We start from the raw sequence: 27,518 nt of genomic DNA on the forward strand, positions 1-27,518 counted from the left end.
GAGTTGCACACCATGATTGGCCGCAGCACGTTCAATTAGGGCGTTGAATGCGGCAGTGTCCTCTGTGGGAGACGTTTTTGCGCCATATAGCTGCGTGTCCTGTGTATCCATATGTGCACCCGTGTCTACAGGGTCATCCCAAGCCTGGTCAGGGTCCTGTTGGCCTTCAGGGTCCATCTCTCTGGGGTAGGGGACGTCGTCACCCATATAGTCCTCCAAAACGTCGGTTTCGGAGTGTGTCGGAGAGAAGGACTGTGGATCTGGGTAAGAGGTATGGAGACGTTCGTAAAGAACTGGTTCCGAATCCGCTGGCAGCTTTTTCTTTAGCGGGATCCGGTAGGAGTCCTAAGCGTGTTCGGAAGATATTCTCCGCTTGTGGAGCATAATTCTGCCGGTGTCGGCATCGATGATGTGGGACGGTGACGTTCCGTAGGAGAGCGTTCGGCAGGTGTGATCCTAGTTTGGGTGACACGTGTTCTTATTTCAAACATTTTGGGCGCCGTGGATGGCGGCAGGCCAAAAGTGATATGGGGTGGTGCTGGAGAAGCTTTTTGAGCTTTTTTCGGCTCGGAGCCCGACGTGTCCTGGAGGGCTGCCTTTTCTTTGATGCGTTGCAAGGACGCTGCAACTTGTCGCACCTGGAACGCCGACGGTTCTTTGGCGCCGAGCGGATCTGTAGAGGCAGGCGTGGACTTCTTCGGGGCCACGGGGTCATCGAGTCGAGGAGAGGTAGTAGCCGTCGACGGCGTCGATGATTGGGCCTTAGGTGCTGCTTTCGAAGCGGTGTGCGACGCAGCGGCCATTTTGACCTTTGTGGCCGTAGCCGATTGTTTCGGTGCCGGGTGCCGAGGCGGTTTGGCGGTACCGATGGCCTTTTTCCGTGTGTCGGCGCCGACGTCGGCTGCTGCGAGTTCGGCACCGAAGTCCCGTTTGGTGCGGTCGGTGCAGACGGGTTTGGCTGGCGTCGAAGGTGTAGTGGACTTCGATCCGACCAGTTTCACTTTCAGTTTCGGTTTCTGTGGAACCGACACGACTTTTGGTTTCGGTTTCGAGGAAGGGAAAACAGTCGTTTTGGGTACTAATGGCTGTCGCTGAATGTCCGAGGCCGGGCCTGAGGGCGGGGCCGAAGAACTGCGGGATAGGTCTTGGGTAAGGCCCGAAGTTGATCCCTCGACCTGAGCCATAGACTTGTGGTAAATAATTTAATTACCGGTACTTAATTTGATGCGGAAAATTAATAAGAATAGCTCAGTAAAATAAGAGGCAGAATCCGTGGTATTAGAGGTTCGGAACGGGCTTTATTCCAATAACAATTCGAATTGTGGACTCCATATTCCATCACCACGAAGGTTCAGGAAGTGAAGGACCATACTTTATTGACAGGTAATCATTTTTATAGAAGAGGCATTACAGTGAAACAGATGCAGGAGGCGTAACAGTTGATAACGGAGATAAAGACATACATGCGTAACTAAAATGGGTGTAACTAGGCGTAACTAAAGAACGTCATTAGGTATGATGTCACAAATGGGTGGTTCCATGAAAGAATTTCGCAATGTCAGCAAAAATACTTGGCAGAGATGCGCGCGCGGCAGCATGACGTGTGATTGACGTGCAACTAGAGGGTGAAGGGGACTTGACATTTAGCTCTACATGTGGAGACAAAAGTCTGGGGTTATGTCAACCTAATCCCAAATCATATCTAACATCCTATGTTTAAAGAACTGTGTTATCCAAAAAGAGAGGTCTCTTAGGATAGAATCTTATTCTATACTGACTATACTGACTGTTAGTGCGTGTACAAGCGTCTAAGTGTCTACACTAGATGCGAGGGGGTAGGAATATTCCATGGTAACAGGGCTATGAATTACTTGCATGAGGACAGCGAGGCCTGGCCCCTTTGCACGGTAGCTGGAGGAATGTTTACCTAAACTGTTAGACAGGAATGCATCGGATGAGGAGCGGAGCAGAGCAGATAATCTTGAAGGTGAAATACAGTTTTTGGCAGGCAGACAGGCCGAGTCAGGCACCGTTAGCCGCGCAGGGAGTAGGACAAAGTTCATGGATACAGATGCGAGCTCAGACTGGAGCTTTCAGAGGCAGAAGGCAGGAAAAGGCTTAATGGCAGAATCAGGGCCTACTCGCCTGGACTGTAAAATGGGATAAATGAACCATATAAAGCCGGTGGCCTTTCATACTTAGGAATAGAATATCCGGCCCATTCATGGCGGATCTGAAAGAGGACATGTTGACAGTGGACGCACATGTGTTTGCGTCTTCAAAACTGGAACTGGGGGGAACATACATGTACTTGTGACTTATACATGAAACCGTTGGGGTCCAAGATAGGGGACATAACTGACCATAAAAATCCATATTTCCACATTCCCTCCTTGTCCCCTACTGGCCCTTAAGAGATATCGATCTTCATCAATCCATCGATCTGTTCATATAACATCATTTGTTCTTCTTTCTTCTTCCGGGATGAATGAAATCTTGGTGGTGGAATACACGATGTGGCACACAGACCACAAATCGCTGGTCCACATTGTAGGCATAAGCAGCAACTGAATAGTATGAGAAAGCCAATACCTAGGAAGGAGAGCATTCTCCATCCCCAGGCTGACAACACGCCCCAGAACCAACCGGACCAAGTCCAGGTGCCTGGACTCTGGTGTATCTGGCTTACAATCTTATGAAGGCGGGTTATGGCTTTATATACTGACGGCGAATTTTCTGGTATGAAAATGCAACAACTTGATCCGATGACCCTACAAGCTCCGCCCCTATCGGCCAGGATGACGTCAAGGACAAGACGATTTTGAAGCACAACAATCCGCATAGCAGACTGCTCTTCTGTTAAATTGCCTAAGGCGGAAATAGTTTCGTTCACTACTGCTTCAAGGCTTCTGGTTAATCTACGTATCAACTTACTATTAGTGACTGTACCTATATAGGGGAAGAAACCTTTATTGAAATCTGTGTATTTTTCCCATGCTGTTTCAGTGTAATCGACGATTGGGAGATCTCTCCGCTGTCTATTGTGTACTAAATGAGTATTTCTATGATAATCAGGAGGAGCTAGGAAAACAGGTGGTAGGAGGAATGCTATGTAACAGGTACCATCCCAATCTAGAGGTAGGCGTATATATGCGGTCTGACCACATATGAAGTAGGAATGATGAGAAGCTCTAAATGTAGATTTGCCTTGATCACTGAATTCTATTACAGTGGTGCATCTACTATGGCCCATGTGTATGGAGCCATTCTTTCTTATACATAGTTCACCTTTAACTGGAAATACTGACATAGCGGGCAAAATTGGTGCAGCTTCGGATTCAACATTCAGGATCATGAGATTAAGCGTGAAATTCCCTAATCCATATATTTCATTTTCTAGATCAGTTCCTGTTCTTTTGGGAAGTCCCTCCTTGTTAGGGTAGCAGACTTTAAGCAAAACTAAGTTCAGGTTTCCCCATACCCAGTTGTCTTGATAAACTGCGGAATTCGAATCTAGGGAATTTATTAAACTAAACCATGCTCCACAGGAGCCATTGTGTGTGAACGGATATGGAAAGAGAGGCAGAATTCCCTTATAGTTCTGATAGGGAGGGAGTCGGCCACATATCCAACAATTTGTAGCATTGCTAGTCTGATGGGAATGATGTAACATACTAATAAAAGTGTTATTGCGCAGCGCAAATCTATAGGACAACTCATGCGGGGGTAATTCACTAAAAGAATGTTCAGCAGTAACATTGTAAACATGTTTAGAAATAGGATAATATATATGCAACAATATACTTGCAGTGATTATTAAAAGACTTAAGAAAAACAAAATTAATAACGTCACTGTGCAATGACTACGCAGTGATTTACAGTACGCATGTTTTTTCAACTGCATCTTTCGGTTTCTTTCTCTATTCAGGTCTAGGGGATACATGTCAGAGACAAATTCGACCGATTCACCTTGGAGAGGACTTAAACCATCAAATTGTCTGACTTATTAGACCGTAATTTTAGTTTGTATAGTTCCTTGTCGTTTTGTTCAACCAAAGGAAGCTTTGAGTCAATCGGTGAAGACACGCGAGGTGTAACGTTTACATCAGACGGTAGTCCATGAAATTTCTTGATATGACTTGAATGTAGCCATCCTTTGCGACCTTCGATCTTCACGGCTGTCCTCGTGGTGAGTAGTACAAGTTGAGGCGATTTCCACCTAGGATCCAGCTGAGTCTTCCGGTCAAAATTCCGCACTAACACCAGGTCCCCGGGAACTACGTCATGGGGTTTCACCTCGGTGTTGTCGGGAAAGGCTGCAGCTACCTGTGAACGACAAGATTGTAGTGCAGACATCAAGGAAGCCAGGTAATCTGTCAGCATATTACAGTCAACATCAGTTATTTTGCGTGGTATAGGCGTCCCCCACATATTTGGTGGTCTGCCAAAGATCACCTCATAAGGGGATAGCCCTGTTCGAGAGTGCGCTACCATTCTCATGTAAAAGAGTGCAACTGGTAAGGCTACTACCCAATCGACACCTTTCTCTCTACATATTTTGGACAATCTAATTTTCAGAGTTTGATTATGTCGTTCCACGAGACCTGCTGCCTCGGGGTGTCGGACACAGTGAAATTTCCATTGATAGCCTAACAAAAGTGAAACGTGTTTCATTAGTTCGGATGAGAACGGCTGGCCGTTATCTGAGTAGACAACACGTGGTAAACCGTACCGTGGGAAGAATTCTCGAACCAACTGTTTGGCAGTAGTCGGGGCAGTGTAATCTGAAACCGGGTATGCTTCTGTCCAACGGGAAAGAGCACAGACAACTACAAGAACATATTTGAATCCTCGACATCGTTCCATCTGGATATAATCCATCTGGAGGACTTCAAAAGGGTGATCAGGAGGCTGAAATCCACCCTGTTCTACGGGAATGCTTTTACCTGGGTTAAACTGGCAACAGATCATACAGGTACGAACTTTTTGTTTAGCTGCTGCTCGTAAATGTTTGTTGAACCAAATGTGTTGAATGCTGTCTAGCATAGCTTTTTCTCCTAGGTGTGCTGGACTATGTATTGTATTAATGATAACTTGAACCATAGAGTCAGGAAGGAACCATACAGATTTTTCCTTCGTCATCCATCCTTGATCCGTTTGGATCCCTCCTGATTCAGTCCATTTCTTTATTTCATCTGGTGTAGCATGTGTCTGTATGTCAATTACGTCAAGAGCGGGATCCTTAACCGTCATACAATGTGTTGGTGTCAGAACTATTGTCTTTGTCATGTCAGATGTGTGAGTTTGAGCAGTCTGTTTAGCTGTTCTGTCAGCTAGATCATTGCCTTGGGAAATTATATCAGTAACTTTCGTATGAGCTTTACATTTCATAATTGATATTGCAGTGGGTAGATGTATTGCATCTAATAAGGCATGAATGAGGGGTCCGTGCTGAATGTGGGCACCGTGAGAAGTTAAATAACCTCTCTCTCGCCACAGCACGCCGAAGTCATGTACAACTCCGAATGCATAACGTGAATCAGTGTATATGTTGACTTTCTTATTTGTGGCTTGGATACAGGCTTGTGTCAGAGCGATGAGCTCTGCTGCTTGAGCTGACAAGGTATTTATGCAATTTGTTTCAATGACTTCAGTGTCTGTTGTGACTGCATACGCGGCCACTAACTCTCCTGTACTTGTTCTCATGCATGAACCATCTACATACAATGTCAGGTCTGGATCTGACAATGGGACGTCTGTCAAGTCTTGTCTGGGTTTCGTCGTGACAGTAATAACTTCGACACAATCATGTGCCAATGGATCTGTTCCGCCTACTGGTAACAGTGTGGCAGGATTTAACGTATTACAACGTCTGATTTCTATGTGTGGCTGAAACAATGTTAATTCGTAACCGGTGAGTCTTGCTATAGTCAAGTGTTGTGTTTGCGTGCGGTTCACAAGAACCTCTACTGCGTGTGGTACTTGTACTGTCAATGGATGTCCTAACACTATGGCATCGCTTTGTCTGATTGCTAAAGCTGTCGCTGCCACTGATTTCAGGCACGCAGGCAGAGCCTGAGCTACGGGATCTAATGTACTAGAAAAATAAGCACATGGTTTGTGTGATCCTGCTTGTTCCTGTGTGAGTACTGACAAGGCAGTACCTTCGCGTTCTGTAACAAAGAGCGTAAAATGTTTATTGTAACATGGTGTTGCTAAAACAGGTGCTTGACATAAAGCTTTCTTTAGGCTTTCAAAAGCTTGTGTATGTTCCTGAGTCCAAGGGAGGACAGTCGATGTGGCCGCCTCCTGTGTTGTCAACTGAATGAGTGGTTTTGCTAGAAATGCATACTGAGGGATCCACTGCCTACAATATGAAGTGAGGCCTATAAAAGCCCGTACCTCCTTTTGTGTCTTGGGTATTGGCATGTTAGCAATTAACTGGATGCGATCTGACGTAAGCTGCCTTCCCTCCTTGGACAGCGAGTGCCCAAGGTAAACAACTCGCTGGACACAGAATTGCAGCTTAGAAGGGGACACCTTGTGCCCCTTTTCGGCCAAAAATTGTAAAACCGTCAGTGAGGCTTTTTCACATTCAGGTTCGCTTCTAGCGGTGATCAGCAGATCATCGACATATTGAAGCAGGGCAGTGTTGACTGGCATGTGGATACTGTCAAGTTCTCGTTTCAGTGCTTGGCTATAGATGCTGGGGCTTTCTGTGAATCCTTGAGGTGCGCGTGTGAATTTAAAGCTTCGTCCATTTAAACTAAATCCGAACAAGTATTGGCTTTCCGGATCTATTGGGACGCTGAAAAAGGCATTCTTGAGATCAATTACAGTAAAGAATGTTGCTTCGGAATCAATGGCTGTCAGTAACGAAGAAATGTCTGGGACTACGGGGTATTGTGGTACAATACATTTATTTAATTCGCGCAGATCAATAACCAATCGATATACTGGCGGGGCTTTTGGATCAGTTAGTTTAAGAATCGGAATTATCGGGGAATTACATACATTGGAGTCGGTTTCCACAACCACTCCTTGGGTAATAAGCTCGTCAATGATTTGCAGTAAAGCCACTACAGCATCTGGGGGTAACTTGTATTGTCGCATTCGTGGTAGTACCACTCCTGTCTTTAGTGTGACTCGATATGGTGTAATGTTCATGCAACCAACATCTGTAGGGCCTTGTGCCCATAAATGTGTGGGTAAAGTCTGCAGTCGGTGATCCATGTCTCGGGACACATAGTGCCCTTTGAAATCACGTAAAAACAATCTTACTCCTTCCGGAGAACAACATATTATAGCTCCTAGAGCTTTCAATGTTTTTATACCGAACAGGTTTTCTGGACATGATTTAGTAAGCAATAAATCTGTAGTTCGTGTCAAGGGACCAATCGTAAGTGGAAGAGGCTGTGATACTTCGTTAATGATAGGTTTTCCTGAAAAACCAAGGGAAATATTCTGTGAGCCTGAGAGGGGTGCCCCTGGAACTTCACTACGTTTTATGGTTGTTCGGCTTGCCCCTGTATCAAGTAAAATTTTTCTATCCTGGCCTAATAGTTCACTGTGTACATAAGGTCCTTCTTGATCTACAGGGACCTCGATAAGGGGTAAGCCAACTTCCCTCTCTAGGGTGTTTCATGAGTATCGTTGATAATCAGGATAGTCATACTGTGCGGTCTGGTACATCTGTTGTGTCGTTGTTTGTGTGGCAGCAATAGGCTGCGGTGGTGGAGCTGTTGCGGAGCTGGCATGGACTGTGCATGCTGCGGGGCTCCTTGTTGGTTCTGATCCTGTCTGAGTGCTTTTTCTGTACGTCTATATGATTCTTTACGCCATAATTCAATGGCATCTTTCTGTGATTGTCTAGCTTTCTTTTTCCATAATTCTTCCTCTACTTTCATGATGCAATCTGCATCCCAGGTCCCAGCTGCGGGCCACCTCTGACTTTCTGGTAATTCCTTGGTGTAGTCTACCCATAAATCAAGAAATAATATGGCGTCTAGGCCATGTTTATGATACATGAAGTACCCTGGAGTGTCCCTAGGAGGAATGGGAACAGCTTCTTCGAGTACCCCTTTTCTAGTTTTGATCTGTCTTAATCTCGAAAAGAGCGGCATATTGAGAACTGATCTGATACCTAATTTTGAACACGTTTAATACAACAAAACTCAATAATGAACAGTCATTCACACCACAATATGCAGAACGTATTTAAAACATTTAACATTTAACATTTAACGAACAACAATGATGGCCATTTAGGGAACTAGTCACTAAGCATAATACTCGGCACTAACTAGGTAATTCTGAATTATATACTAGACATACTTGATATACTGCTAAACAGTACAGATACACTGCTGAAACAGTGCAGACCGGATTTGTGTACCCAAACCCGTCTTGACTGGCACAACCTATGTGCACGTCAGAACGCCTCCCCGGCAATGGTACTCACCGGGTAGCTCGGAACGGAAGGCCTCGGAACTGAACTGAACTGGACTGGACTTGAACCGGACTGGACTCGACTCGAAACTTCGGAACTTCGGAACCTGGTGGGCCTCTGTATACCTCGGATCTTGCTCTCTCAGCTAGGCTCTGGTCGGGATACTTCGCACTTCTCACCGCCTCGTCTGGGTGTTGATCGCAGCCTCAGTTACCCCCGCTCGGCAGGAGGGAGATACAGGAAATCCTGTGGGTACGCGTTGTTGTCCGTCCAGCTGTGGCAGGAGACCGGGCCTGCAACGCACCTCCGGCGCGTGAGATGAGAAAGTGTCTCTGTTCGGGCGCCATATATGTGGTAAATAATTTAATTACCGGTACTTAATTTGATGCGGAAAATTAATAAGAATAGCTCAGTAAAATAAGAGGCAGAATCCGTGGTATTAGAGGTTCGGAACGGGCTTTATTCCAATAACAATTCGAATTGTGGACTCCATATTCCATCACCACGAAGGTTCAGGAAGTGAAGGACCATACTTTATTGACAGGTAATCATTTTTATAGAAGAGGCATTACAGTGAAACAGATGCAGGAGGCGTAACAGTTGATAACAGAGATAAAGACATACATGCGTAACTAAAATGGGTGTAACTAGGCGTAACTAAAGAACGTCATTAGGTATGATGTCACAAATGGGTGGTTCCATGAAAGAATTTCGCAATGTCAGCAAAAATACTTGGCAGAGATGCGCGCGCGGCAGCATGACGTGTGATTGACGTGCAACTAGAGGGTGAAGGGGACTTGACATTTAGCTCTACATGTGGAGACAAAAGTCTGGGGTTATGTCAACCTAATCCCAAATCATATCTAACATCCTATGTTTAAAGAACTGTGTTATCCAAAAAGAGAGGTCTCTTAGGATAGAATCTTATTCTATACTGACTATACTGACTGTTAGTGCGTGTACAAGCGTCTAAGTGTCTACACTAGATGCGAGGGGGTAGGAATATTCCATGGTAACAGGGCTATGAATTACTTGCATGAGGACAGCGAGGCCTGGCCCCTTTGCACGGTAGCTGGAGGAATGTTTACCTAAACTGTTAGACAGGAATGCATCGGATGAGGAGCGGAGCAGAGCAGATAATCTTGAAGGTGAAATACAGTTTTTGGCAGGCAGACAGGCCGAGTCAGGCACCGTTAGCCGCGCAGGGAGTAGGACAAAGTTCATGGATACAGATGCGAGCTCAGACTGGAGCTTTCAGAGGCAGAAGGCAGGAAAAGGCTTAATGGCAGAATCAGGGCCTACTCGCCTGGACTGTAAAATGGGATAAATGAACCATATAAAGCCGGTGGCCTTTCATACTTAGGAATAGAATATCCGGCCCATTCATGGCGGATCTGAAAGAGGACATGTTGACAGTGGACGCACATGTGTTTGCGTCTTCAAAACTGGAACTGGGGGGAACATACATGTACTTGTGACTTATACATGAAACCGTTGGGGTCCAAGATAGGGGACATAACTGACCATAAAAATCCATATTTCCCCAGACTGACGCACTGGGATATCCTCCGTCTGTACGGGTAGGCCTTGCTCGTCACCGGAGCTACTTTCTTTGGCCCCTAAGGCCTCATCGTAGTCTCCTACCTCGGTATCGGCTTCATCCCTGTGAAAGAGTTGGTCTTCGATGTCTTCCGATCCGGAATCGTGTTCGGAAGCGGGCTGGAGGGTAGGTTCTCCACGCCTTCCACATCTTCGTCCTCGGCGCTGAAGATGTTGGTCGGGGCCGGTGCCGCTTGCTGCGCTTCAAGTCTCGCTGCTCGTCGATTCCGGAGAGTCTTTTTGGATCGGAATCGGGCACAGGCCATACATGTGGATTCGTCGTGATCCGGTGAAAGGCATTTGTTGCACACCGGGTGGACGTCGACATGGGGATATTTCGCATTGCAAACAGGACACCGCTTGAATGGTGTCCTCGATTCCATCGTCGATGTGGGGTCGATGATCGGATATGATGCGAAAAAGTTGGTTTTGAAGTCAGTAAACTAACAAGTAACTGTCGATACCGATCGGCCCTAACTTGAGTCAAGATAAGCACATCCGAACCCAATGGCGGAAAAAAACAATCTGAGGATGGAGAGGATGCCCATGCGCACTGTGGTCCAGGGGAGGAGTCACCTATCTCAGGATACTTCGAAGACTCTTCCAGGACAACAACGTGCAAACATCCGGACCCAACACTAGGCGGCGATCTATGCACAGATATGAATTCAGCAGCCCACATGCCTCGAACACGACTGTCCATTTGTGAAATGCAGTAAGAATGCGGACAAAATTTGGAAAACAAAAAGAAAATGTCTCTAAGCTTCTCATTATATCTTTGCGCAGGACTTGCACCAATACGTAGACCTGAAAGCGCAAGGAAAAACTAACATATATTTATATGGGTAAGAAAGCAGAGCAATGTGTGCGTTTGAACAAAACAAAAATGCAGATTTTTGCAAGACCAGACAGTGTGCGCACACCCCACCCAAAAGATCAACATTGTCTTTCTAGTTAATGTAACAATTAATGTAACAATTGTATAATTATCAACTACTGCTGAATGGTTAAAACTAATATAAATACCATGTTTAAAAAAAAATGTAACAAAGCAACCAGCTCTGACCTCTAACCAATCGTATAGGGCTGCTAAATACAAACAGTTTTTTCCTACACTCTTTCTGTTTGATACACTAGACACCCTCTTTCAATGCCCCGCTGTGTATGTAAGCATTATATTTTTATGGACAGCAAGGTCAAAAGTGGGGACAAGAAAATACAATATATTTGAAGAGAAAAACTCTGAAGCACAGTGAGTATATTTCAGAAGCCACACTTTTGAAAGTGTAAGAATTGTAGGGTGACCAGGCGCCCCCGATTTGCCAAGAAAGTCTCGGTCTTTGAACAGATTTCCCGGCAGATTTCGGTCATATGCCGGTTTTTAGAGAGGGCCAACTCAAAACAGTGAGAGGCACTTTTTTAGGTGTTACAAATAAGATCTAATTAGTAGCTGTTATAAGTAAGCAATTTAAATAACTGGTATGATTCTGATTCTAAAAATGACATCCTATTTATTTTCTTAGTGCTCATCTGTGTTGATGAGGGTTGACCTTCTTAGCCACTTCGTCGATGTAAAATTGTAGTCCTTCCTCTATTTTTGTGAAATGTCTCAATTTTGGTCACCCTAAAGAAGTGTCAGTTGATGTTAACAGTGAAGGAGAGTGTTGGGGATGGACATGAAAATCACCAAGGATTCAAGCTGTTTGCAAAGGAGCCAGCAGTTTAAAAAGGTCAGCGTGTGAATGAGATGTGCTTATTAACCATTGTCCAAACAGATTCTGATCACGAATGACTCCAGTTCCTAAGAAACCTAGGATGCTCACCTTATTCTTCTTTGAACAGCGAGATCCTTCTTTTCATCATCTGTGGTTTCAGGACAGAAAACATGTTTGTATAGGCGAGTCATAATGAATTTTTCAATCTCATCCAATACTTTTTCTGACTTTTCTGGAGATACTGTAAAGTAAAGAAGATCTCATATATTTGCAGGTCAACTACAATACATACTTAACAGGTAGTAAGTAGATAGATGAGCACATTAAGCAGCCAATATAGGCTTCTCCAATTTTAATTAACGTATTAAAACAAATTAAATCTTTTTCAAACTTCTTAGGTGTAGTAAATTTGCCAATAAGAAACAACATGACGGGTTGCCAGTCGGTTGCTTACCCACCACCTATTTTACTTCTACCACACAATCGTGGTATACCTTACTAAGACATTACTTACTTGTAGGCTTTCTGTAAACCACAATGTACATCACATTCCGTTATGAAAGGATGTAGATTCTGGGTAGGAAAAAAAGAGAAAGCAGGAGCGTGTAGTTGGGGGAGGGGCAAGAGGAACACAGATTATTTTTAAATTTCGGGCAGTGGTTACTATGTGTCACCACCCCACAAGTGACAGGGAGTTAAGGTGTACCTACCCTGCCCCTCATACCTAATTTGTTTATTTATCTTTCTAGGACACTGGGGCCTGACTGGGACTAGGCCTGAGTCCCCAAGTACAGAAATGCCAACTGAAAAATGTTTCTCTGGGTTACAGCCAATCAGATTGCTTGCTATCATACAGTAAAGGCTGATGGGGGTGGGGGAAGAGCTCCCTCAGCCAATCAGCTGACCGTATATTTTTTACATTTTTGCTCAAAGTAGTACAACAGGACTCTCGGGGGACCAACTGTTCAGACTGACCTAACTTTTGTAAACCCTTCAAGACCACCCTGAACACAAATTTAGGATGTAGAAATTACACGAGAGAGTCGGCAAACAGGGATGCAATCTGCCTTGCAACTATTGTACGAAGAAGTTGGATCACAAATTGTCCATTCGCACAGTCACACAATGGTCTGCCTATTGAATATTAATTAGGCAGGATTCAATAAGCAACCCCTAGTGTTTGGCTGCCAATCCAGGGACGGCAGCCTGCACGGGACAGCAGACCCCACATCCCTGTAATTGCATTCCTAAATTGGATTTTTTTACGAGCCCTTGTCTATTCAAGAGACAGTTGTGGCTTTAAATTTTTTTTTTCCTGTTTGGGAAGGCAACTGGAGTGCAGGGAACGGTCTACTTCCTTGGCCTCCTGACATGATTCCCAAAGGGGAAGCTAGCCACCATAGAAAGCGTCACCCCCAATTCTGGTGTCTGTATCTGATCTATAGTTTGTGACCACAACAGTAACCACAAACCACTGACAAATGTCATTGTGACTCGCAATGAGGAGGGGACATCCCTTTCAAGTCTCCTCAAAACAGCGACTCAACAAAGGAGGTTTGTACATCACGAAACACTTTCGTAGTCATAAACCCTGTGATTAAGCAAATTGTAGGTTATACGACTGCAAAGGTGTATTGTACATCGGGCCCTAGTCTCAGATGTGCCACCTGCTGAATGTGTAGGTAACCTCTCACCCAGGTAGGATGGAACTAGAACCAGACAAGCAATAACACTTGCAGGTAATCTCAAAAGGCAACATGCACAGAATCGCACATTGAGAGCTTAATTAGCTTACCTTGAGGTCAAAGTGGATTTAATAATATGAAATAATGTAGGAAAATGTAGCTCCCAAAAAGAAAAATGTAAGTAAGACTGCCAAGACTGTGGGGGACTTGTCCTTAAGAGATAATAGGCACTCTCCCGTCGTGCTGCCCCTCTTCCAAACTCCTTCCACTCATCTAGTACTTATTGGGCCACTCACTCACTCAAGCAGTCCCAGACAGTTTAGGCACTTTAGATTCCGGAATAAAGAACAAATGCTATAGTTTTGGATAACTGACCTGGAGCCTACACATACATTAATTACTCTTTTAGTCAAAGACAGAAGCCACGTCACATTAAAAGGATGAACAATAAGGATAGTTAATGCAAATACAGTCATAACAGTTGAGATTTTACTGCCACAGAACTTCAGCCATCTCCACAGGCTGTTCCCCTGAATTCACAGGTCATCAAGCAAGCCCAGGTTCAGGGCTTGGCGTCATAGAACCCGCAGACTGAGTGTGCCATGATTCCAAAGTGTCCCTCCACAGAACCTGGGTAGTTATGGATATTCATGGAGTTCAATGTGAGGAACGGGGTAGGATTTTTCCTTGCCTGGGTGTGAGAAGTTGGCCTGGTATATGCTGTCCACTAGTTATAGTGAGCACCTTGTACCAGTCCAAACAACCCTTAATGATGAATAGGTTTAAGACAACCTTTATTGAAAGCTATCCTAGCTAAGTCTTGAAGGAGTGTAAAGCAGCTTGGTATACCAGATTATAACCTCTTGAATAACTAAATGAAAGGAGAACCACACAAGGTATATATATAAAATATATGTATTTATTTCTAAACTCTCTTTACTAACCTCTTAACCCCTTCGATGCGAGTGACGGAGCGGGTCCGTCATGCGCGTCGGTTGCGCTGTGCGCATGACGGAACCGCTCCGTCACCGCCCCGCCCGCGCACGGAACCTTCAGCACGGCGTGGTAATCCGCGCCGCGCTGAAGAGGTTAATGAAGTTAGAGAGCAAGGCACACAATAATACAGTTATTAAACGACAGTAAATAGCACAATATACAATGGGCCCCAGGGGGGAGACCAAACTATATATTAAGAAAGTGGTATAAGAACCACGACTTGACCAGACACAGTGCCTAGAGCACGTAGAATCGCTGGGACCCCAAGGTAGTGACACAGGAGACCCACGGGAGACGTATGCAGTGTGAGAACACAGCCGCAAACCCCGTACAATTCAATAGGAAAGTCGCAGTTGGAATTTTAAAGAATAAGGACACTTAGAAGAGGACTTTGAGCAAACCCCTTTAGAATTGGGGGGTTCTAGGGCCAGCACCCACAGGAGCACCGGAGTACTCGTGTTACCTCACCCAGGGAAGCCGGGTGCATAGTTGTCAAATGGTGTTGGGAATCGTCATTGATTTCAATGGCGATGCGCTGCAAAGTGCTGCTGCTTTGGAAAGGAGAAGTGTCCGGTGTGATCCAAGCCTGGATCAAAGATGTGAAGAACCTGAAAGCAGAGGGGACAGAGTCTGGGTCACTTGTCAGTGACCAGGGGCACAATAGACGAATGCCCACCGATGTCGGGTGTTTCAGGTGCGAAGAGGTGAAGCTTGACTTCACTGCCACGGGGACCAGGAGGCGTCGACGACGACCCCAGTCTGCAGGCGAGCAGTCCTACGAAGGATGTCGAGCACTGGGTGGGTCAGTTTCCGGATTGGAGACCAACAAGCCTTGGCAACAGCAACCCATGCGGTGAGAGAAAAATGGCTTCGGTGTGGACCAGCAAGGTCCTGTGGACTCCCCAAGCGATGGAGAGTCAGGACACGTCTGGAGCAACCAGGAAAGCCCATTGAAAGTTAAAGTACCCTTCTCAGGGACCCACAAGTCGACGGATAAGGTATCGCGAAGGGTCCTCGAGAGTTATCACTAGATACCAGCCATCGGGTCACTCGAGGAGTGTAGGCCAGCAATCTTCAGTGGAATCACTGCTTGGGGTCTGGACTACAAGTAGCCCAAAGCACAGCCTCAAGGATCGCCAAGAAGCATATGTTGCTGCAAATGGTCACGGTGTCCAGGGGTTCGGGTTGCACGGTCCCCACAAGGGCTTTAAATCTCAGAGTTGCTGAGAGCACGGATCGGCCTCGGGGAGGCTTGGAAACCCACCTCCTGTGATGCAAAATCATCTGTGTCCTTCGGGAGCAGAGTCGATGCAAACCGGACAGATGCGTCTTTGGTGCCTGCCTTGCAGGGGAGTAACTCCTTTACTCCAAGGGAGATTCTTAGGTCATCCAACGTCGTGTAGATAGTTGAAGTTCTGGTAAATTTGTAGCAGAGTTTCGTCCAGGTAAATCTAAAGTCCTGTAGTCAGGGGCTCCGACTTTATACCCAAAGAAGGAGAGGGACAAACTCTGGGGATCCAGGGTCAGAAAAGAGGGGTGGCTACATCCATTTCCTTTGTCCAGTTTCGCGCCAGAGCAGGGGCTGGTAGCCCCTGCAAACGGTTTGAGCTGCACTATGCACAGGGACACTAAAGGTGCCCCCAGTGCAGACTTCAAAGCACTCTTGGAGTGCACCCACCCAGCCCCAATACACTAAACCCTGTCTGGGAGGTGGTTACACCTCCCTGTGACAGGAATCCTATTGTCCAGGCCTCCCCTGCCGGAGTTTCGTCCAGCAGCAGGAGGGCCGACTTGGGTCTGTGGCTGTCAGCATACATTTTGTGAGGCCATGGTCTGTTAAGCTGGTTCCGGGTATACCGGTGCTGTCATGTTTCTCCCACTAGTAGGGTGGAATCATACCTCCCACACCAGTTGCTGGTGTGGGGGTATGATTCCAAGGTGTTTGACACTAAACACGACATGTTTCCATGCAGCCATTGCAAAGTTAGCATTTACCGCGAGGTTATAATGCACTTAAGAGTATATGGTTTGGCTGCATCACAAACAACCCCGGAATAAAGGTTTCGAAAGCTGCAGAGGGGCTCTGCTCATGCATGGGCACCCTCACATGAAACCCAGCACCCTGCCTTCAGGATTGTTAAGGCCTGCCATAGGAGTGACTGATAGGTTTACATGTGCAGTGATATGGAGAGATATTGGTAACCTATATCTCAGTAAGGGGTGCATACACCACCTTACACAGGCTGCTGTAGCAGACCTGTTGTGTCATTTTAAATGGCTTCCCAAGGTTGGCACAATACATGCTGCAGCCCCTGGTAGGGCTCTGGGGTACATATGCCCTGGGTACATAGTATACCATATACTAGGGACTTATAAGGCTACCCCAGAATCCAATCTGGAGTGTACCCAAAGTACATGCAATCAATTTAGAGAGGAAGCAGCTAGGCTGGGGCCCTGAATAGGGGTCCCAGCCAGACTAAAGCTGAAAAACAGTGAAACATCAGCAAAAAGTGGGGGTAACCATAAGAAGCAGATCCTACTCTCCTACACTGGGTATGGCCATCAATATAGCTCGCAAAACAGCCATGCATATCAAAACTCGCCCACCAAATGCAATGCTCATGATCTCACCCTTAATGAAACCCATGCAAATAATGTAAATTATCATCTTATAGATATCACATTACCCTTACCACTGTGGCAAAGAGAACTATGAATTTAGTATGATTAACTGATTTGAGTGCTGTGTTAGTTGTTTACTTACATCTTGCTTTGGTGTTGCTATTTATTGGCATAAATACTGACTTCATAAGCATTTCACTTAGTGTGTGATTTATGCTCTTAGCGGGGGTTAGGGTTTTACTATAGTTCTGAACCTAGGACCAGCGCTCTAATACTTCTTTGAAGTCCCGGATGTCCTAATGGCTTGTAGCTTATACTCCCATAGGAATTTGCATTTTCCAGCAGTTACTGCCAATCGTTTGCATTCAGCTCTATGACTGAGTGTGGAGTCCACCATTTGTTAGCCGTTGGCTTTCTTTCTGGAGTGGCGTGGCACGCATGGCTGTCCTTATGGTTTCTACTATCAGGAGGGGAGTGTACAGTGCTCAGGTCTCTATTGTGAGGAACTTTCTCTTTAAAGAACTCTACATATTTTCCAGTTCCTGTGTCTTTACTTTCCTTTGTTATAGCTTCTCTCAGTCATAGGGAGAGGTTGTTTAAGGGAAGAGGATAACTAACTAATGCGGACACCCTTAGACTGACTCACACTGACAGTGCAGCTTATTAACAGTGTCTCATGACAAGCAGAGCCTTTTCTCATTTCTATATCTGCCCACAAACGTTTAACTTTACAAAACCGTTGAGCTCTTGGACAACCTTACTGCTAAACCTTCGAAGTCCACTGTTAATGAAAAAGCTTCTTTTGAGGCTGTGTTTGAATCATCATTTAAAATTGGAACTCCAGAAATAGTCTTTGTGTGACAATCGCTGTCACAAAAGATGTAGCTTTGTATGTTGCATAATTCTGGAAAGCTAGGCTGGGCTAATCTAAATCACTAGTTGCAACATTTTGACAGAGTTAAAAGAGGAACTAAAATAAGAATAAACCCAGTGTTTTTATACGTTCTTAGATTAGTAGCAGTTACTGGACATCACTAATGAACATCACATGCCCGTCTTTATCATCATTTAAAGTGCAATCTCACCCTGATGCACCTACTCACTGGTACACTTACAGAAAATGACTACAAAAACAATTACACATATTCAAAGAACAATTAACAACTGTAAACAATTGCAGTCAAGTTGATTTATTTTAACAAGCACCAGTTAGTTACTATAATACAATAGAGTATAAAAGCGAGGATGAAGTTGAGACTACTGCCATAATTGTGAAAGAAGGCAAGCGCAATGGGCAACTTCCATAGCCCAACAGACCCATCCACTACTGGAGTGTTCCTACTTTAAAGTCCAAACCAGGGTCCCCACAACCATCATGGATGACCTGAGGGAGTATCGTCCTGAATGAGGAGTCTTGCTTTTAAAGGTCATGGTTCCCTCTGCTCCACTCAAATGAGAAACCTATTAAAGCCATCTTTGGAAAAGAAAGGAGATCCGAGTTGTCATCCATAAAGTGAATAAATAATTAATACATTATTAGGGCTCCATATTTAAACTTCACTAAAGAAAATTAAAAGAAATATAGGAGCAGGCGGTATTAGCAGCAGTATGCAAAAGATTGCTGTGAATCAGAAAGTAAGGCTGTTCTTTGGAGAATCTCAAGGAGAGGATTATAAAGAACTTTAAAAAAATCAGTTTATCTCCCCTTCTCTCCCTGTACTTTTCTGATCTGGACCAGAATAAAAAGGCAGCCTGGGAAGTGAACGAGGCTATTCATTTGCATTCTTAAAGCAAAGCTGGGGAGGTGGGTAAGTGTTGTATCTGGTTTATGGTATGATGAATCTTTCCTGCTTCTCTGCCCTTGCTGCTCAGCCAGTGTGCATGTGCTGTGGAATGTTGGTGTGCATGGTAATGTAGTGGAATGTGAGGATGCCTGGATGTGGAGTGTCAGTTGGAGTATGGGATGAGCAGCAAGGAGGCTGCTCCTGGTGGGGCTGAATACAGATCCACTTCTAGACCATCTATGAACTAAGATCAATAAACCTTTATCTTTATTCTACACCTCGACTACTGGACTTATTACATTACAACATAATTTGGCGACGATTTGGGATTAATCTACAAAAACTACACGTGAGGATTTACTTCAAGCAAAGATAAAAGAAAGGTAACCAAATAAACTATTGGTGAATTTACGATAAGAGCTTGCTTAAGGATTTTACACCCTGCTGCCCCACCAGTGTCCAGCTACATTCGGACAGCCCATGAGACAGGGTGTATGTCTTTCTGCATGATTTTAATATTTTTCAAGCTTCTGGTTACATCGTTCAAGTCAGGAGGCAGCTCTTACTTCAAGCAGCATTGTTTACCTTTATTTACAAATTAGGATGAGATCTGGCACTTCTAGCAGTATTTATTCGGTTGAGGGGACTTTGGCAGTCTGTGTGGTGATGCGCTTATTTCTACAACTATGTTTTATTGTTATTCCTTTAAAAAAGGAGAGCTCAATACTTATGATTCACCATCTGGCCAACGTCGAAATATTTTGTTCTACTTCATGCCACGATCCTGTTTCGGCATTGTTCTTCAGACCGAGCGTATGGCCGGTGCTGTCATGCTGATTTAGAATCAGCCACGTGACAGACAGCTCGCGCACCCTTACCTTGCCTTGGGGTTTGCGTAAAGCGCCTTGTAGAGCTGGATGTGCGGTTCCTTTCATCGTTCTCGGAGAGTTTCAGAGTGTGACGTCTTCCGATTGCTGCACATGTTGGTTTTTGTTTTTGTGTGCACGTTTGTGCTCAGAGTCACCCGGCACTCTTTTCAGTACGTGCCGCCATTTTGCAAGTGTGAATCTTCACTTGCGGTCTGTATGGCTGGTTCCCGGTGAGCCTTTGGACAATTTTATTTTCTAGCACAGCTTCTCGAAAGACACGACACACCCTGTAAGAAGGGCTCTAGCAATGTGGCACACGGTCATGGTAGCGTAATATTTTTCTGTTTGAACACTTTGCTGCTTCCACGAGAGGAGTCAAGTTTACCAGCGTTGTGTAGTCTGTCTTGTTTCCGGACTTCCAGATTATTTTAGGTACTATTTTCTTCTTGTGTATACTCTGAAAATCATCTTTAGGTACCTGGGATTCGAGAGGGACTTCGGGTGAGGAGTCGCTCACCGGAGTGTAGTACCAGTTTTTTGTTAAAATCATTTTCATTTATTAATGTCCAATGCTTTACTCTTTGTTTTGCCATGATTTTCTTCAGGCATGTTTCGCAGATGGCTTCTCTTCTTTTCATTAGTACTTTATTTTTTTTAACATGTCACCAGCTCATGTTTATTTTTAAAAGGTTCTTTATGTCAGTGTGTATTTCTACCTGTGCACAAATCCCTGTGCGTGGATTTTTCACTTTTATTACTGTCAAGTGAGTTTGCATTATAGTTTATGCACTTGTTTCTTGTGTGAGAGAATTGGAATGTTTTATTTTCTTTCATAGGTCTTCTCAATTTAGTGTGTTGTTCCACCTGTGCGCATATCCTTGTGCGTGGACTCGTTTTTCCTTCATTTTTATTTACTTTACAGAACTTTGTATGCATGTTCCCATACGTGTGAATTATTACATTTTTTTTATTTTTATTTTGTTTATTTAACTTTTCATCACCATACAGCATAATGGCATGTAATATCATCATCGCTACATCCATGAAGAACCGAACAAGCAAGAAAATAAAAATAAAACAGGTTGAACAAAAGGTACAATTGGTGATCCGATATTACAAGAGGCGTGGTGACGCGGTCTCCCCCTGATGGCGCAATACAAACTTATTAGTCAATATGCACGCAGAATATTACACATCATCAATCAGCATCATACAGTCATTGCATTAGTCTGGAGCAGAAAATATTCCCGAAGAGGAGCCCAAATATCAGTTGGTCTGGATGCGACCGGCAATTCCTCAGCATATATTTCTAATTGCTCACGGCAGTACGAAAGATCCTTCAACCATTCGGCCAATTTTGGGGCCTGCCTGCTTTCCCACATGAACAGATTCCGCCTTTTGGCCAGTAGGAGCGCCACTCTCACAAACCTGCCCAATGCAGCTTTCGCCTGGGGGACAAAGCCAAGGAGGCACTCCTGCGGCGTACATTTCAAAATAGTGCCCGTCATGGTGTTTAGGTGTGCAACTATAGTCTGCCAAAACTGAAACACAGGGCCACAGTGCCAGGGGAGGTGGATGAAATCAGCGCTATGCTGACCACAACGTTTACATTGGGCAGAGTCCCTAAGGCCCATTTGATACAATTTGACAGGGGTATGATACACCTGATGAATACATTTAAAATGAATTATAGGCAAATTGCCATTTAGTGTAAGACGGCCTGTTAACATGCAAATTTGTTCCCATTCTTGCAGAGTAATCGGAGGGGCCACTATCGCATTCCAACGCTCTAGACTGCGATCCACCCACCGGACCGTTTCATCCTGCACCCTTTTATATAATTTGGTAATCAATTTTTTCTTGGAGGGTGCCACCAGTAACATTTGGAGTGATTGAAGAACAGCGGGTTCAGCAGGGAAGTCAGGGTAGTGATCTTTCAAAGCACGCTTTAGGCGATAGCAAGAATACTGAAACAAGAAGGTGGGATTCTGAATGTATTCTAAGTGTTCCCCAGTCATGTACCTACCCTCAATGAAAAGGTCTCCCATGTGCGTGATACCAGCCTCCTTTAGGGCTGTTACAGGCCCCTGCTCCCAAGTGACAGACAAGGCCGCATGACCAGTAAGGGGCATAGCAGGAGCGTACAGAGGGAGTTTATGTGCTCGCTTGCCAATCGCCTGCCATGCTGCAATACTGGTGTCAATGGTGTTAATTTCTGACCTAGGAGTATGCCGGCGAGTATGCGTGAGAATGCCCCCCCCAGCGGCACAGGGTGTGCATCACTGTCTTCCACTGCGATATGCGGAATGTAGTCATGTGTACGGAACCAATAGTATGCATATTGCGCCTGTGCACTCAGATAATACACATAAAAATCAGGAGCAGCAAACCCCCCTTTATCATAAGCGAGCGTCAGGGTATGCCAGCTTATTCAGGGCTGTTTATCTTCCCACACCAGTCTCAAAAGATGTGTCTGCACGGTCTTAAAAAATTGCTTATTAAGTTTGATTGGAATGTTGCAGAACAGATACAAATACCGCGGGAGGATAACCATTTTAATAACTGGAATGCGGTCTGCAAGGGACAACGGGAGATGGAACCACCGATCCACTTGCTGCACCAAGGCGCTATAGGCCGGTCCGTAGTTTTCTCTAATCACCGTGTCGGGATCTCGGTGTACCCAAACCCTAAGGTACTTCACAGGGTCCACGGTCCATACTAACGGGTATTCCAGCTGAGGCGGAGATGTAATCAATGTCAGAGGGATAATAACAGACTTCTCACAGTTGATTAGAAGGCCAGAGAAAAGACCAAATCTGATAGATTCCCGGATAATTGGAGACAGGTGGAGCTGGGGATCGCGAACAAATAGGACCATGTCATCCACGTACATGGATATGCCAACCGGCAGATGATTACATTTTAGAGCGGCGGCTCTATGGCATTTCTGAGTTTTGCACGCCAATGGCTCCAGAACTAGGGCGAACAGAAGTGGGGACAAAGGACAACCCTGACGAGTGCCGCGCTCAATGGGAAAAGGCTCTGAAGTTAGAACTCCCACCCGCACTCTCGCCGATGCATCTGTATATATGACCTGTATCCATTGCGTCAAAATAGGGGGGGGAAGCCCATCCTGTGCAATATGCGCATCATATATTTCCACTCTATTGAGTCAAATGCTTGTGCCGCATCAAGCATGACAGCATCTGCAAATAACTCAGGATTCAACACGTGGAACATTGCGAAGATGGTGCGCAAGTTATGAGAGGTGGAACGCTCCGGGATAAACCCAGATTGGTCCGGGGGAACGAGAAGCAACATCAGAGGCTGGATCTTGGTTGCCAGGACTTTCGCTAGTATCTTCTCATCTAGATTTATTAGCGATAGTGGGAATTATTACTTATAGTGGTTTGTATTGAGATTGCTTGTTGCAGTGTGATCGTCCACCTTTGCACAAATTTCTTGTGCGTGGACTTGTCACCTATATTTTTCTTTCATGATACTTCAGTTCAGTGCTTAGTTGGAAGTTTCCTGTGGGTGGGATGTATTGCTGTGATTTTGCTATGTTAAGGTTTTTCTGTCAGGGTCTATTCTTACCTGTGCGCAAGGGTCTTGTGCGTGGAATAGTAATTCATTTTTCTGGCACGTGGGTTCGATTTTATTCCCATTTCTGGTGTGCAAGTTTTCTGTTAATAATTTCTACTATTTTCTTTTTTTGTCATATGACAGTGTGCATTTTCACCATAGTGCATGGTTTCTGTGCGTGGATTCCGCACTGACTTATTTTCATATTAGTTCTATTTTTTTCACTTACTTTATACTCTAGTGGGGTGCACTTATTCTTCTAGGACTATGTGTAGGTGTTTGACAACCTTTTTCCTTCTTTTCAGGTTACATGTCCTTTGCATGTGTGAGGAGAGTCCTGCTTGGTGTTTTAGGTTGGGAGAACCTTTTCTTGTCTTTCTGGTTGTTGCTCTTACTTTTCATTGGTTGGCGTTCTCTGTTTTTCTCTCCTCCATGCTAGTCTGGCCAGCTGGTGTGTTTTGGTGGTAACTCGGAACGTCAGGTTTTGTTTGTGTCTGTTTGGTTTGCGTTAGTATTGCTACGTGTGTGGAGGGAAGGAAAATCCTACTTACCAGTATGCATCTGTTCTTGGCATGTAGAGCTGCAGAGATTCATACTACTGCATATCTCGCCATCTGGTGTTGGGCTCGGATGCTTGCACCTTGTTGTTGTCTTGAAAGAAGTCTTTTGTAGTCACGAGATAGGTGACTCCTCCCTTGGGTGATAGTGTGCATGGGCATCAACTCCATCCTTAGATTGTTTTTCGCCATGAAGGGAAATGATGGCGTTAGTAAGAAACAGAAGAGATGTCCATGTGAATGTATCTAATTAAATAATACTGGAACAGATACAGGTTACGGGGAGGCGGCTGGGCGTATGAATCTTAGCAGCTCTCCATGGCAAGAACAGATGCATACTGGTAAGTAGCATTTTCCGTTCGAGGCATATGAGCTGCAGAATTCATACTACTGCATAGACTGTACAGCAGTGTGTCCCCTAGTGGTGGCCACCTGTATCTGTTGCAATGGATTTAAAAAGTGTCTTAAGAAAAGCTTGGCCTACAGAAGCCTGTTGCTTTGCCTGCACGTCAACACAATAGTGTTTGGTGAAGGTGTGAGTTGTAGACCATGTTGCTGCCTTACAGATGTCATCGAAGGGAATGTTGCCTAAGAATGCCATGGAAGCCCCTAGTTTGCGTGTTGAGTGTGCTCTAGGGGGAATTGTTAATGTGCGTTTAGCCTTTTGGTAGCATATCTGAATGCATTTGACTATCCACTTAGCGATCCCAGCTTTGGAGATGGGGTGTCCTTTATGAGGTGGTGAGAAAGCTATGAATAATTGTTTTGTCTTTCTAAACGGCTTAGTCCTGTCAATATAATAAAGTAGAGCTCTTTTGACGTCAAGTGTGTGAAGAGCTCTCTCTGCCACAGTCCAGGTTTTGGAAAAACACTGGTAACTCTTTGGTGTGGAACCACCGAGTGTTCGAGAAGTGTGGTGAACCATGGTTGCCATGCCCATGTGGGAGCAACTAGGATCATCTTGAGAGACTGTTGCCTGAGCTTCCGTCTTACTAGGGGAATGAATAGGAGTGGTGGAAAAGCGTATGCAAATCTGCCTGACCAGTTCATCCATATCGCATTTCCCTTGGACGACGGGTGTGGACACCTGGCGGCGAAGGCTGGGCATTTTGCGTTTTCCTGTGTGGCGAACAGATCTATGTCTGGGTGGCCCCAGATTTGGAAAAATGGTAGAAGAATCTGTGGATGAAGTTCCCAGTCATGAATCTGCTGTGTCTGACGACTGAGCAGATCCGCAATGTGATTGTGTACTCCTGGAAAATGTTCTGCTAGGAGATATATGTTTTGCGGAATGGTCCATCTCCATATGTTTTGCGCTAGTTGAGAAAGCTGCAAAGAGTGTGTTCCTCCTTGTTTCTGTATGTAATACATTGCTGTCATGTTGTCCGTCCGGACTAGGACAGTTTTGTTGAGGAGATGTGGTTGGAATGATTTTAGCGCTAGAAAACTTGCTAGTAATTCTAGGTGATTGATGTGGAGCCCTTTTTGTTGAGTGGTCCACCTGCCCTGGACTGTATGATTTAGGAGATAGGCTCCCTAGCCGGTGAGGGATGCGTCCGATGTCAGCACTATCTGTGGGACTGGCTCTAGGAACGGCCGCCCTTTGGAAAGGTTTTGTGTGTTCCACCACTACAGAGAGCGATAGGTGCGGCGGTCCACCAACACAAGATCTGTAAGTTGACCTTGAGCCTGGTTCCACTGACGTGCTAAGAATTCTTGTAAAGGGCGCATCTGAAGCCTTGCATGAGGGACAATGAAAACGCAAAAGGCCATCATTCCTATTAGCTGCATAAACACTCGAGCAAGGGAGATTTTGGGGTTGAAATCTTGTGACAACGGTTTGTATACTGGCTATCTTGGCTGGATTGGGGTATGCCAGATCTTTGGAAGTGTTTATTGTGGCACCTAGATACTGATGTAGATAGGAGGGCTGTAGGTAGAACTTGGTGTGGTTTATGGTAAACCCCAAACTGTGTAGCAGCTGAATTGTTTGATAGGTGTGCTGTACACACTGACTGCGTGACTTGGCTTTTGTCAGCCAGTCGTTCAGGTACGGAAACACGCGAAGTAAGTAATGTGCACGGCTACTACCGCCAGACACTTTGTGAAGACCCTGGGTGCTGTTGTTACTCCAAATAGGAGGACCTTGAACTGATAGTGTTGGCCGTCCACTGTGAACCTTAGATATTTCCTGTGAGCAGGGTGTATGGGAATATGGAAGTAGGCGTCCTTGAGATCTAATGTGGCAAGGAAGTCGCCATGCTGAAGCAGTGGAAGGACTTGCTGAAGAGTGATCATGTGAAAGTGATCTGACTGAATGTAGAAATTGAGGGGTCTGAGGTCCAGTATTGGTCTGAGAGTACCATCCTTTTTTGGGGATTAGAAAGTGCAGTGAGTACACCCCTGTTCCCTGATGCTCTAGGGGAAATGGTGCTATTGTGTGCTTTTGAAGCATGGAGAGAACCTCCTGTTTGAAAAGCGTTAGATGTTCCATGGACATGGGACGCTGTCTGGGTGGTATGTTGGGGGGAGTAGCAATAAGTTCCAGGCAGTAACCATACTGGATAATTTGTCTTACCCACCTGTCTGTGGTGATGGAATTCCACACAGGTAGGAACTGTGAAAGTCTTCCCCCGACTGAAGTGGAATGGTCGGGAGGAAGTGGAGGGAAGTCACTGTTTTGTGGTGGGGGAGTTGTGGGTATTAAACCACGCCCTTTCCCTCTGGTGTTGGCTCTGTAATTTCCTCTAAAGTAACCTCTGTTAGGGGACGTCTGGGTGGGGCTTTCATAAGTGGAATTGGTAGTGTCTGTGCCAATGGTTTTGGAGGCGTCCCTATAAAAGGAGCGACAAAAGGAACCTGTACCAGTTGTTGCTTGTAGAGCCCCCATGGTTTGGCTGTCTTCTGTGTCCTTTTTCATCTTTTCTAAAGATGTGTCCACAGTGGGCCCAAACAAGTGTTCCTGATCTAAGGGTTGATTGAGGATGGTAGACTGCACCTCTTGTTTAAACCCAGATATGCGCAGCCACGCATGTCTACGTAACAACACACTTGTGTTTATTGTGCGGGATGCCGTATCTGCTGCATCAAGGGCACATTTTATTGAGGTATTTGTAATTAACTTTCCCTCTTGTATAAAATCATTTGCTTTGGTCTTATGCTCGTCTGGAAGGTGTTGAATGAGCTTTTCAAGCTCATCAAAGTGAGCCCTGTCATACCTTGCTAGTAAGGCTTACGAATTGGCAATGCGCCAAAGGTTTGCTGCCTGAGACGCAACTCTTGTCCCTGATGGTAACTTAGATTCTTTTTCTGGCGGAGGGGCCTCACCTGTAATTTGGGAATTTGCCAGTTTGCAGACATTTGCTACTACCAACGAATCCAGAAGGAGCTGACCTTTAATATAAGCTGGATCGCTTGGAGCAGGCTTGTATTTTTTCTCAATTCTGGGATTAAGAACCCTAGCCCTAACAAGGTCTTTAAAAACCTCAGGAGCATGTTTAATCATCCCTTTGAGCATAGGGAGAGTGTTTGTTGTCTTTTGAGGCTGAGCGAATGTCTCAAGTAAAAAATCCTCCTCTAGAGGGTCTGAATGTAGTTGAACCCCATAGTATTGTGCACTCTCTTTATTAGTTGCGCAAACCCTATACTATCGTCTGG

At 45.1% G+C, this 27,518-nt stretch overlaps 1 protein-coding gene across 4 annotated transcripts in view; it reads right to left on the reverse strand.

Annotated features, from left to right (window-relative positions):
* The window catches only part of RABGEF1 (RAB guanine nucleotide exchange factor 1), a 324,189-nt gene that overhangs the window by 54,336 nt on the left and 242,335 nt on the right, over nt 1-27,518 (reverse strand). For all 4 annotated transcript variants that reach the window (XM_085649754.1, XM_085649756.1, XM_085649757.1 and 1 more), the window contains one exon: nt 11,872-12,004. In XM_085649754.1, the coding sequence (XP_085505880.1) occupies nt 11,872-12,004 (133 nt within the window). The remainder of the gene's footprint in view (nt 1-11,871; nt 12,005-27,518) is intronic.

This window comes from Triturus cristatus, chromosome 3_2 (genome assembly GCF_964204655.1).
Source record: "Triturus cristatus chromosome 3_2, aTriCri1.1, whole genome shotgun sequence".
Classification (NCBI taxonomy): Eukaryota; Metazoa; Chordata; class Amphibia; order Caudata; family Salamandridae; genus Triturus; species Triturus cristatus.